At 46.4% G+C, this 14,101-nt stretch overlaps 1 protein-coding gene across 2 annotated transcripts; it reads right to left on the minus strand.

The window, feature by feature from the left end:
• Nucleotides 1–407: 407 nt before the first annotated feature.
• ovch1 (ovochymase 1) lies at nt 408–12,778 on the minus strand. Of its 2 annotated transcripts, XM_039791658.1 has the most exons (13): nt 12,034–12,776; nt 11,743–11,802; nt 11,435–11,618; nt 10,371–10,446; nt 9,555–9,744; nt 8,098–8,237; nt 7,370–7,520; nt 6,750–6,791; nt 6,440–6,665; nt 5,616–5,773; nt 4,758–4,856; nt 3,519–3,655; nt 408–603 (listed from the first exon to the last, which is right to left on the minus strand). In XM_039791658.1, the coding sequence occupies exons 1-13, from the start codon at nt 12,083–12,085 to the stop codon at nt 442–444; spliced, it is 1,677 nt and encodes a 558-aa protein (XP_039647592.1). In that variant the 5' UTR covers nt 12,086–12,776; the 3' UTR covers nt 408–441. The 2 variants fall into 2 exon arrangements, with proteins under 2 accessions (XP_039647592.1, XP_039647595.1); XM_039791661.1 differs by lacking the exon at nt 6,750–6,791 and having other exon boundaries at nt 12,034–12,778.
• Between the last annotated feature and the right edge of the window lie 1,323 nt (nt 12,779–14,101).

The following is a 14,101-nucleotide window of genomic DNA, read 5'->3' on the forward strand; positions in this document are numbered from 1 at the left end:
TGTGGGGGGGGGGGCTTAGGAGACAGTTTTGCGCTTTAGCAGAAAGGGGGGAGGGACTGAGAAGTTGTCGATGTTCAAATGTTTTGGCTAAGTCCTGGATCTTCACCTTTAAGTTTTCATCAGTGATATTTTAGTCAGCGTTATTATTCTCTCTCATTTTCATATTTAGCACCAAGTCAGTTATATCGGAGCGTCAACTTTGAGTTTGATTTTTGTTTGAAATCTAAAATCCTGCAGCTGCAGAGTCCCCTCTCCTGAGCTTATTTGAACTCGTAACTCGTAACGTGACAATCAAAGCAACGACTCCATTCTCTGATGAAGCCTGTGCGATGCAGTTGAAAGCTCCAGAAGAGAGTTACTGAGTGAACTTTGAGACGAGAGATTAAAGAGCTCCGAGGACCAAAAGCTTCTAGGGGAAAAGAGTTTATTTCTATCAAACATTCAGACATCTTGAGTCACGTTGGTGATCCATCGGTGGTACTCCGATACTCGGGAGAAGATGGCCGGTTTCTCGGCGTCACAGCGCCGGCTGCCCCAGGTCACCACGCCAAACAGGAAGTAGGCTTCGTGTTTACGACACACCAGCGGTGCTCCAGAGTCCCCCTGCACACACAAACATCTCCATCAGACCCTAGACATCTCCATCAGACCCTAGACATCTCCCTCAGACCGTAGACATCTCCATCAGACCCTAGACATCTCCCTCAGACCCTAGACATCTCCATCAGACCCTAGACATCTCCATCAGACCCTAGACATCTCCATCAGACCCTAGACATCTCCATCAGACCCTAGACATCTCCCTCAGACCCTAGACATCTCCCTCAGACCGTAGACATCTCCCTCAGACCGTAGACATCTCCATCAGACCCTAGACATCTCCCTCAGACCCTAGACATCTCCATCAGACCCTAGACATCTTCATCAGACCCTAGACATCTTCATCAGACCCTAGACATCTCCATCAGACCCTAGACATCTCCATCAGACCCTAGACATCTCCATCAGACCCTAGACATCTTCATCAGACCCTAGACATCTTCATCAGACCCTAGACATCTCCATCAGACCGTAGACATCTCCATCAGACCCTAGACATCTCCATCAGACCCTAGACATCTCCCTCAGACCGTAGACATCTCCCTCAGACCGTGGACATCTCCCTCAGACCGTAGACATCTCCCTCAGACCCTAGACATCTCCATCAGACCCTAGACATCTTCATCTAACACTCTGAGGGCCAGATGTACGTACATTTGTGAACGTAGCGTTATCGGTGCCATGGCCAACCCGCATAGAGCTCACGCTGTGATACATCAGCTTACGTCGTATTTACCAAACCTGCAGTTCATCAGGTAATCAGCGCCTTTCTCCGCCCACTATGCCGTAAAGCAACGTGACATCATGACTTTGCGTAAACATACACGCCACTTTCCTAAAGTCAAATGGCGTGTAATCTGTACGCATTTTGAGCTATCCACGTGTATGTCTATGCTGTACACAGCATGCTATCGCGAGAACACACACATGTAAAAAAAATAAGAAGGTTGGGTTTAGGGAAAGAACATTGGGGAAGGCTTTATTAAAACAACGGTTGAAAAGCGCGGACCTTTCATACCACTCGCTACGGCGATAATTCACACGTAATGTAAGTCAATGGAGGCCAAACGGTGTTGATAAACACGCTAAAAAGCGAGTATGCGTCTTGATAACATGCCAAAATGGCATACGAATTGGCGTGTTGTACATACGCCACTTCATGACATCAGTCTGCGTAAAGTGCGCTCCACCTGTGCGGTCCAAGCAGCGCGTTCGGCTTTTCAAGACCCCAAATGTGCGCTCAATTACCGCCCCCTCGTCTGAATGTGTGCATGGTTGTAATTTTGCTGAACTGCTGTTGCTGGGTTGTGTATTCTTGTGTGTGGGTCATTAGCCGTGGTTGTTATTTCGGCATTATTGGCGGGGAAATGTATGTATGGACCTTTTTCACAGCAGACATTTTGACTTGTCATAGTAGGAAAAGCACAGCTGAGATTGATAACCTTAATGATGGTTCAATTCCATCAAGTGTCCCAGTGAGATATTTCAGGGAGTCAGCATGCCCAACACCAGGACCTCTCCTAAGTGGAATACAGCCATCAGTAATGGTTTAATACCAGGACCTCTCCTAAGTGGAATACAGCCATCAGTAATGGTTTAATACCAGGACCTCTCCTAAGTGGAATACAGCCATCAGTAATGGTTTAATACCAGGACCTCTCCTAAGTGGAATACAGCCATCAGTAATGGTTTAATACCAGGACCTCTCCTAAGTGGAATGTAGCCATCAGTAATGGTTTAATACCAGGACCTCTCTATGAATTGTAATCGGTACGATATTTAACGGTTTGCACTGACCATATCCTAGTGTCACCATTTGTATTGATTTATTGTGACTGTTTGAAATGATCCTGATGCCGATATTTGTAACGTAGCAACGAGTTTAACAGCTGCTGGAATCGAACGTGAACGCTGAGTCAGAGATATGATGTCATCTTTGATTTCTTCCAGTAACTGTAATACTGCATGGCTACTTAATCTGTAACGGTTAATCATTTCCTGTTCACTCAGCTGAAAGAGTGTGATCCATGTGGCAGCTCATCTCCTTGGCCTATGTCTTCGTCTTGCTCTGATTACTGCCACCATTTCACCAGGAGGCATACGCCAGGAAACCCTCTTCCTGGTTTACACCTGCTTTTAAGAGGCGGAGAATTTTCACCGCAAAAATAGAGGCGGGCTGTCATGGGCATTTTTAAACATACAGCAGAATACATAATTAGGCGCACTTTACGCTTCCCCTCCCATCTCTTTATGGGAAACTCCCACTTTCCCCGTCACCCTCGCATGAATGCATATGTGTGACACGGAAAAGCACAATTTGCCATTTTCAGTTCCCACGACAGGCAGTCTGCGCTTTTACCTCAGTGCTGCCTGTTAGTACATACCTCACCATGCTTTTACCTCAGTGCGGCCAGTTAGTACATACCTCACCATGCTTTTACCTCAGTGCTGCCTGTTAGTACATACCTCACCATACTTTTACCTCAGTGCTGCCTGTTAGTACATACCTCACCATGCTTTTACCTCAGTGCTGCCTGTTAGTACATACCTCACCATGCTTTTACCTCAGTGCTGCCAGTTAGTACATACCTCACCATGCTTTTACCTCAGTGCTGCCAGTTAGTACATACCTCACCATGCTTTTACCTCAGTGCTGCCTGTTAGTACATACCTCACCATACTTTTACCTCAGTGCTGCCTGTTAGTACATACCTCACCATGCTTTTACCTCAGTGTAGCCTGTTAGTACATACCTCACCATGCTTTTACCTCAGTGCGGCCAGTTAGTACATACCTCACCATGCTTTTACGCGAACATTGCAAAACAAATACACCTGAAGTGGCTGCAAAAGCGTTAGTACATCTGGCCCTGATTCTCTCACATAGGTCACTTGGACATGTGGTCCAGAGGGAGTTACCATGCAGGAGGTGGAGCCGCCAGGATGGGAACAGATGTGGGAGTTGGTGATGAGATCTCCGCCCCATTTCTCGCTGCAGCTCGTCTGGTTAACCAGAGTCAGTCCCACATGGTGCAGCCGGTGGGGATCCACGTCCACTACACAGGAAACATTAGAAATAAGACATCAGACAACCGGAAACACAGGGAAGAAGAACAGAACAAGTCGACTGCACATGCACGCACTGTATAGTGGGGTGGGGGATGGAGGACGGTCACTAAAGAGGCGTTTTCATCCGAGAGATGCTGCGATAGGTGGATAGGATATGGAGCAGGGGACTGACAGCGACATAACCAATCACATTATGGCAGACTACTTCTCATGTAATCCCATCCACACCTAGGGTTGGGTACCGAAACCCTGGTTCCACTATGGAACCAGTTCCTACGCAACCGGTAGGAATCGGACCGGATTAGAACTCAAATTTCGGTTCCTCATTTTGGTTCCACTTAATGTGTCGACTGAAATATTTTCCTTCTGTCGCTCCGAAACAGATGTAAAAATATCCTCCTCTCTCTGTAGTCTACCGTTAGCTAGCTCCTCTCTCTGTAGTCTACCGTCAGCTAGCTCCTCTCTCTGTAGTCTACCGTCAGCTAGCTCCTCTCTCTGTAGTCTACCGTTAGCTAGCTCCTCTCTTTGTAGTCTACCGTCAGCTAGCTCCTCTCTTTGTAGTCTACCGTCAGCTAGCTCCTCTCTCTGTAGTCTACCGTTAGCTAGCTACTCTCTCTGTAGTCTACCGTTAGCTAGCTACTCTCTCTGTAGTCTACCGTCAGCTAGCTACTCTCTCTGTAGTCTACCGTCAACTAGCTCCTCTCTCTGTAGTCTACCGTCAGCTAGCTACTCTCTCTGTAGTCTACCGTCAGCTAGCTCCTCTCTCTGTAGTCTACCGTCAGCTAGCTCCTCTCTCTGTAGTCTACTGTTAGCTAGCTACCGTAAATGTAGGCTACTTTTAAAATGCCATATTCTCCCTCTGGGCTCACCGAAACGGATGTAAAAGCCTTTCTTTGATGTCATTTTCAGTTTTTCAAGAATCGGTTTAGGAATCAGAATCGTTTTAAAAGTACCGGTTCGGCATCAGAATCGTATGAATCCAAACGGTACCCAGGTTCCAACACCAGTTCATCTGGATGTTACAGAGATTCTCAGAGAACTTCTGCTGTGAATGAAATGGCGATTAAGATTATTGGGTGTTGTCCTCACCTGCTGTGCTCGAGGTTCTCCAGCCGACTGTGACACAAGACCAGCTGCTGTCCAGGTCCTCGTCCTTGTCGGGGACACAAACTGGAGACACATCCGGGCCTGGAGACAGACACACAATCAACACTTCGCTCTATGGTGTTTTTTGCCCCCAACTGCTCCTTCCAGGCAGCGCTGCGACCACTGCCTTCAAGGCACCTAACCCATAACCACCGATAAACCAACACTTCATACCCTAGATCAGGGGTCTTCAATGTTTTTTAAGCCAAGGACCCCTTAACTGAAGGAGAGATGGAGCAGGGACCCCATACTATATATATAGTGTATGAAATGAAGTTGCATATTAAACTGGGCCTATAATAACATGTGGGGCGGGCTAAAGCCTTTATACATAAATTTTTTAGTATTCTATAGCCTAATAATTGTTGGCATGATTTTATAAATCATGTTTTAATGTTAAACATACATGTGGCACAGGGAACCCTTAGAGTATCCGTGGATGGCCTTAGTGACCTTACCTATAGGCCAGTAAGCAGTGGGGACTTACATTATATTTGCTAATAATATGTTGTTTTCATGTTAAGACTTTTTCCCCCCTTTTTTTTTTTTAAAAAACACAATAATTTGGAGGCCCCCCCTGCACTGACTCTGAGGACCCCCTGTTGAAGATCCCTGCTCTAGATACACAGTCAACACTTCTCACAGACAGACAGACAGACAGACCAACACTGGAGACAGACAGACCCTTCATACTGATACAACGGAGAACTTTAGATGTTTCTGTGCTGTGTTTCTCAGGTGTGTCTCGTGTTTCTCAGGTGTGTCTCAGGTGTGTCTCAGGTGTGTCTCAGGTGTTCCTACTGAAAGTGGCGGGCACGGCGAGGCGGAGCAGCGACAGGTCAGATTTGGGCGGGAAGCTGCGGTCCTTCGGCAGGTTGAAGACCTGGTCCACCGGGATGGTTTCAGACGAGGAGAACCGCAGGTCATGGACTCCCAGAACCACCATGTCCTTCTTCGCTCTGCAGGACCAAATACAAGTCAGAAACAGAAGGAGTCCCGCCCCTTCCTCTGTATAAGCCCCGCCCCTTCCTGTGTATAAGTCCCACCCATTCCTGTGTATACGTCCCGCCCTTCCTGTGTCCACCGTGGGACCTTATTTCAGTAAGAATGTGTCCGTTAGTGAGCGGGGAGAGACAGATAATGTTTACATCCTGTTTGAATTGAGCCATTAATTACACATTTCATGTTTGTCAGTTTAAAATATAATTTATTGAGTGAAAGTCTCAGTTTGTTTGTCGTAGAACCGCACAATATACACATCATCTCACTCGCTAGCTTATAGCTCTGCTCCACAACACTTCTAACGTCACATACACACACAGAGAGAGAGACAGACAGACAGACAGACAGACAGAGAGAGAGACACACACACACACACAGAGAGACAGACAGACAGACAGACAGACACAGAGACACCCACACACACACCACCCACCCACCCACCCCCGCCCACCCACACACACACACACACACACACACCTCAATTCAAACAGGATCTAACCATTATCTGTCTCTCCTTGTTCATTACCGGACACATTTTAACCGTGCGGATCTACCCGGCAGGAAGGGGCGGGGCTACCCGGCAGGAAGGGGCGGGACTACCCGGCAGGAAGGGGCGGGGCTACCTGACGTTGCAGTGCTGTGCGGTGAGCACCCAGCTGCGGTGGATGAGCGCTCCGCTGCAGTAGTGGCGCCCGTTGCTGGCCTGCAGGCTGACCTGCCAGGGCCAGAGGAACGGGCACGCCTCCGTCACGTTCTCCAGCGAGGCCTCGCCATCATCAGACACCGACACCGTGGCGAGGGCGGGAAACTGCTCACAGCTGATGTTCTGCTGCTTCCCACATCTGCTCTCTGTCACCCCGGGCAACAAACAGTCAAACACACAGACACAGTCAGACAACCTCAGGTAACACAGATTGAAGATGAAATGTTTACCTGTAGCAGTGAGGTCGTCTGCGTACATGTCATTCTGAGCGTCTGTCAGTGAAACAAACAATAACAGTTTGACAGGTGAACCCAACATTAATAACAGTTGGACAGGTGAACCCAACATTAACAGTTTGACAGGTGAACCCAACATTAATGACAGTTGGACAGGTGAACCCAAACATTAATGACAGTTTGACAGGTGAACCAAACATTAATAATAGTTTGACAGGTAAACCAAACATTAATGACAGTTGGACAGGTGAACCCAAACATTAATGACAGTTGGACAGGTGAACCCAACATTAATGACAGTTGGACAGGTGAACCCAACATTAATGACAGTTGGACAGGTGAACCCAACATTAACAGTTTGACAGGTGAACCCAACATTAATGACAGTTGGACAGGTGAACCCAACATTAATGACAGTTGGACAGGTGAACCCAACATTAACAGTTTGACAGGTGAACCCAACATTAATAACAGTTGGACAGGTGAACCCAACATTAATAACAGTTGGACAGGTGAACCCAACATTAATAACAGTTTGACAGGTGAACCCAACATTAATGACAGTTTGACAGGTGAACCCAGGTGTGTTTCTGTGGGTTGTGTGCGAGACGTACGTATGATGTCAGCGATCCACTGCGTGTGCTGTTGGACTCGCGTGTACACGCCGGGTTTCCTGGCTCGTCCACAGCCGACGCCCCAACTCACCAGACCCGCCAACTCGTACCGGCTGCCGGTGAAGCAGGACAGAGGACCGCCAGAGTCCCCCTGAGACAACCAGAGACATGTTAGAGAAACAGAGACAGAGGACCACCAGAGTCCCCCTGAGACATATACAGAGACAGAAGGACCGCCAGAGTCCCCCTGAGACATATACAGAGACAGAGGACCGCCAGAGTCCCCCTGAGACATATACAGAGAAAGAGGACCACCAGAGTCCCCCTGAGACATATACAGAGAAAGAGGACCACCAGAGTCCCCCTGAGACATATACAGAGGACCGCCAGAGTCCCCCTGAGACAACCATAGACAGAGGACCACCAGAGTCCCCCTGAGACAACCAGAGACAGAGGACCACCAGAGTCCCCCTGAGACAACCATAGACAGAGGACCACCAGAGTCCCCCTGAGACAACCGTAGACAGAGGACCACCAGAGTCCCCCTGAGACAACCGTAGACAGAGGACCACCAGAGTCCCCCTGAGACAAACACCAAATTAAACGTGTAAAAACTGTGTTTATTTCTTATTATCTTAAACTTTTCTTTACTCGTGTGGACTGCTGGCGCCCGTAGCGTTTGCCTATCCTGCCTACGCCCCGGGCCGGCCCTGTTCCCCGAGTGTTACCTGGCAGGCGTCCACTCCTCCTTCGTCCTTCCCGGCACAGAACATGGACGGCAGGATGCCGCTGGTGTAATACTTGTTACAGATGTCTGACGGCAGGATGGTGACGTTCACTTCCTGCAGTCTGTTCACCTGCGCTCCGTCTGAAGAAGGAGAAACATGGAGGAGACACTTTAGACCCGATCCACAAGACCTGCGAGTCTTAAAAGGTCCAAACACACTGAAAGAGATAACTGATGCTCCGATCAGATAGGGGAACGACGTGGTTAACGTTGTGAAACGGTCTCAGTTTGGTTTAGACACCAAAACTGGGTTAAGTTGATAAAAAGATGGAGGTTTGGGTTCAAATCAGACGTGACATCACTTCCTGACGGTTACCACGTGACCCAGAACGTGACTTAGCTCTGTTTGTTCCCTAAAGTTAAAACTCTCGGTCTCCTTTTCTTTTCGAACGGGACCTGAACCCCTGGTCTTCTGGGTGAAAGTCCTGTGTTTGTTTGACCCATCTTTCCATCTGTGAAGGCCGTCTCAAAGATCTTATTTGTGCCCCCCAGGACCCACAAGGGATCACCTAGGAGGGATCTTTTTGGTCTATTTGGTTGAAAGAAACCCAAATTTCTGACATAGAAACTCTTTGAAAATGGGTCAAATTAGACCTGAGAGCAACAGAAGGGATAAGTTTTCATCAGTGATATTTTAGTCGGTGTTATTATTCTCTCTCTTATTTTCATTGTCTTTCATGTCTTATATTTTAGATTCTTCAAAGTAGCCACCCTTTGCTTTTTTTGATAACTCTGCAAACCCTTGGTGTTCTCTCAGTGAGCTTCATGAGGTAGTCACCTGAAATGGTTTTACCTTCACAGGTGTGCTTTGTCAGGGTTCATTAGTGGAAGTTTTTCCCTTATTAATAAAAAAGCAAAGGGTGGCTACTTTGAAGAATCTAAAATATAAGACATGTTTTCAGTTATTTCACACTTTTTTGTTAAGTACATAATTCCATATGTGTTCATTCATAGTTTTGATGCCTTCAGTGAGAATCTACAATGTAAATAGTAATGAAAATAAAAAGACATGAGAAAGTGTGTCCAAACTTTTGGCCTGACTGAATGAAATAAATATATATAAAAAAAAAAAAAAAAAAAAAAAAAAAAAAAAAAATATATATATATATATATATATATATATATATATATATATATATATATATATATATATAATATATATATATATATATATATATATATACATTTGTCAACTTTCTGCTGAGATATATTATGGGACTTTTTTGCAACGAAAATGCGGGGATTATGAAAGAAATCGACAATTTATGCAGCGAAAGTGTGGCGTATTTGAAAATACCCGCATAAATATGTGGACTTTGGCTGATTATGCGATCTCATAATCGCGTTTTTCTGGAGGGACTGGTTATAATATTATAGGATATAATGAAGCGGTCTCACTCTCTCGGCTGGAGCCCCAGCCCGTGGCGGTGCAGCTCCGGAGCGTTGGCAGCGGCGCCATCCAGACGTCGATCGGCCGGACGGACTCGTTGAAGATCAGCGGCTGCTGCAGCTTCAGCAGCGCCACGTCGTTGGCTTTGGTCCGAATGTCGTAGCCAGGATGGCTCTCGATCAGAGAGACTCCAACTAGCTGCTCAGAAAACGGAAAGTTGACACCACACAAAGTTATACAGGAAGTTAAAGGTCCCATGGCATGAAAATTTCACTTTGAGGTATTTTAACATTAATATGAGTTCCCCCCCCAGCCTGTCTATGGTCCCCCAGTGGCTAGAAATGGTGATAGGTGTAAACCGAGCCCTGGGTATCCTGCTCTGCCTTTGAGAAAATGAAAGCTCAGATGGACCAATCAGGAATCTTCTCCGTCTGAGGTCATAAGGAGCAAGGTTACCTCCCCTTTCTCTGCTTTGCCCCCCCAGAGAATTTGCCCCCCCCCCCATGAGAGAGAGAGAGAGAGACATCATGGCTTTCAAACAAGCAAAGTGGCAGTTGGTCATAGACTTCAGATACAGTATTAGGGGACCACTAAGGCCTATATAAAAGAGACTTCAGATACAGTATTAGGGGACCACTAAGGTCTATATAAAAGAGACTTCAGATACAGTATTAGGGGACCACTAAGGCCTATATAAAAGAGACTTCAGATACAGTATTAGGGGACCACTGAGGTCTATATAAAAGCTTTCAAACAGCACCATGTCATAGGACCTTTAACAGAAAGTCAGATCAGATCCAGAACATATAATCAGAGTTTCTGACTTGTTGTCCAGGTTCATTCGGGTTGTCCAGGTCGTGTTTTCCTGCCAGAACCGTCCAGAAAGAAGCTTTATTGTACCTGCAGAGACAGGAAGTAGAACTCAGCTCAGACTCAACTCTCACCCCTGTAGGTCTCACCCCTGTAGGTCTCACCCCTGTAGGTCTCACCCCTGTAGGTCTCACACCTGTAGGTCTCATCTAAAGTAAAGCCGTCTCTATGAAAAGATGAATGAGCGTTTCTTTAGTAGATTCATGTGATCATTTACGTTCCCATGAGAGACTTTAAAGGTGCTCTATGGGATGTTGGGTGACGTCACTTCTTGTTGACGTTTGAAGTATTGTCGAACAAAATGGAGGCTAGCTTGCCCCTCCCTCCTCCTCAGGAAATAGACTTCAGATACAGTATTAGGGGACCACTAAGGTCTATATAAAAGAGACTTCAGATACAGTATTAGGGGACCACTAAGGTCTATATAAAAGAGACTTCAGATACAGTATTAGGGGACCACTAAGGTCTATATAAAAGAGACTTCAGATATAGTATTAGGGGACCACTAAGGTCTATATAAAAGAGACTTCAGATACAGTATTAGGGGACCACTAAGACCTATATAAAAGAGACTTCAGATACAGTATTAGGGGACCACTAAGGTCTATATAAAAGAGACTTCAGATACAGTATTAGGGGACCACTAAGGTCTATATATAAAAGAGACTTCAGATACAGTATTAGGGGACCACTAAGGTCTATATAAAAGAGACTTCAGATACAGTATTAGGGGACCACTAAGGTCTATATAAAAGAGACTTCAGATACAGTATTAGGGGACCACTAAGGTCTATATAAAAGAGACTTCAGATACAGTATTAGGGGACCACTAAGGTCTATATAAAAGAGACTTCAGATACAGTATTAGGGGACCACTAAGGTCTATATAAAAGAGACTTCAGATACAGTATTAGGGGACCACTAAGGTCTATATAAAAGAGACTTCAGATACAGTATTAGGGGACCAGGTATCAGGTGTGACAGCACCCCGAGTGGGAGGCTGCAGGTGACCTCTGACCTTTTGAAGCAGTGAGCAGCAGAGATGACCCACAGCGGGGCGATCACAGCGCCGCCGCACGCCGGCGTGGACATGTAGCAGAGAGAAACCTGCCAGGGCCACGAGTGGGCCCAGGCCTCCTGACCCCCCATGATCCGGGTCTCTAGTTCCTGTTCTGTACTGAAGGACCGCACCCCCGACAGGTCTGGACGGAGACACACACACACACACACACACACACACACACACACACACACACACACACAGTTTTAAATGTAATAAATCAGATGTGATGTATAAATATATAAATATAGTTTAGGCCTACTAACTGGATCCAGATTCTGCAGAGAAAGGTCCATGTTCCTGCTGAGTTTTATTCAGGTTTGGATCTGAAGACACAGAAAGACACAAAAATCACAAGTGTCTCCTCCCAACAGCTGATTTAAAATCACAAGTGTCTCCTCCCTGTGTGTGTGTGTGTCTCTGTGTGTGTGTGTCTCTGTGTGTGTGTGTGTGTGTGTCTCTGTGTGTGTGTGTGTCTCTGTGTGTGTGTGTGTGTGTGTCTGTGTGTGTGTGTGTGTGTGTGTCTCTGTGTGTGTGTGTGTGTGTGTCTTTCTCACCTGAGCGTGTTACAGGTAGCAGCCACGCTGCCAGCAGACAGACACACAGCATCCTGTCTGTCTCTCAGCAGGACAATCGTCTCTCTGTGAGAATAACCTGTCTCTCTAAGATAACCTGTCTCTCTGCAGGATAAGCTGTCTGAGTGACGAGGCTCAGCTGGCTGATTACAACCAGCTGCAGCCCTAATGAATGATGAGACTTCTGGCTCTAACATGTAGATCAGATCTCCCCAAAGCCCAAGATGACGTCCTCACACGTCTTGTCCTGTCCCAGCTCAGAGACATCCAGTGTCCTGTCCCAGCTCAGAGACATCCAGTGTCCTGTCCCAGCTCAGAGACATCCCGTGTCCTGTCCCAGAGGAGAGAAGACACTAGAACAGATCCACATCTAACACGCTGACTCCAACTGATTCATGGATCATCAGAATAGTTGGAGATTAATTTAATAGTTGACGACTAATCGGTTAATCTTAGCAGCTGTAGACTGTTGTGTAAGTATGTAAGGAGGGAAGGAGAGAAGAAATGAAGAGGGAAGGAGAGAAGGAAGGAAGAGAGAAGGTTGAAAGGAAGAAGGCAAGGATGGAAAAAAAAGGGAAGGAGCATTCACAGAGCAATGCCCCCTGGTGGCTGAAACGGGTAATTGCGTTGTTTCTAAAATGAGTGGAATAATGACTTCTGGCATGAGCAGATTTTTTATGAATATTTTAAATAACCCTAAACAACTAAATGGTGGTAGGTCATCCATCTGATTTCATGTACTGCTTTAGTAAAACTATATATTTTCAGGGCTCTGGCTCTCACCTGAGACCATTGTCGGCGCATATACAGGACGCAAAAACCAAAACTGACTGTTGCACTAGTCTGGACATGTTACCGTGCCAACGCTGCTATAAAGGTTTCCTAAATGTCATAAATAAGATGTCAGCTTACTAACTGATTGTGCATTTTGTGTAGATTTGGACTTTAATACGTTTATTCCACTTTGTTTAAATGGCGAAGTGCAGAGGCCTCGTTCACCTGTCTGGAGACAACACACACACACACACAACACACACACACACACACAGACACACACACACACACACACAAAACACACAGACACACAGACACACACATAACACACACACACACACACAACACAACACACACACACACACACACCACACACACAACACACACACAGACACACACACACACACACACACACACACACAGACACACACACACACACACAGAAACACACACATACACACATACAGACACACACACACACACACACACACACAACACACACACACACAGACACACACACACACAGACACACACACACACACAGACACAAACACAGACACACACACACACATACAGACACACAGACAGAGACACACACAGACACACACACACACACAGACACAAACACAGACACACACACACAGACACAGACACACACACACACTCCACCTGTGTGGAGCTGGCTGGTGAATGTGATGTTGTGTGAATGTGCTTGTAGGCTCTTTGTGGACTGTGATTGCTGTGTAGCACTGTTTCGTCATTGCATGCATAAAACATCTCTCTTCGTCTTATCATGTCTGAATGTTTTCTGGTGTGATGGATCTTGGTTTCTGCGTCTCGTCACACTGGAGGTCCATCACTGATCGGTCACTGATACATTTGAGTTGAATTTAAGTGTCGGGACATCCCGCCACCGTCTGGATTTCATAAGGGCGAGTTGTTAAATTGTTACAGTGTAATTTAAAATCTGCTCTAAAAATAAACATAAGTGTTTATTTAGCATGTTAGCTGTGTTCATATGTGCTCGTGCTGTGTTCCCCGAGTGGTGGCCAGCTCTCAGCTGACACAATCAGGTGGTAGTTTGTTCTGCCTATGGGATGGAGGGAAGGAGGGAAGGAGGGATGGAGGGAAGGAGGGAAGGAGGGATGGAGGGAAGGAGGGAAGGAGGGATGGAGGGAAGGAGGGATGGAGGGACGGAGGGAAGGAGGGAAACTGGACTCACAGGTTAAACTCTGTCATTTAGATTTCAGTCTGGGAATAAAGACACAAAACATCT

Source organism: Perca fluviatilis, chromosome 23, assembly GCF_010015445.1.
Source record: "Perca fluviatilis chromosome 23, GENO_Pfluv_1.0, whole genome shotgun sequence".
Lineage (NCBI taxonomy): Eukaryota > Metazoa > Chordata > Actinopteri > Perciformes > Percidae > Perca > Perca fluviatilis.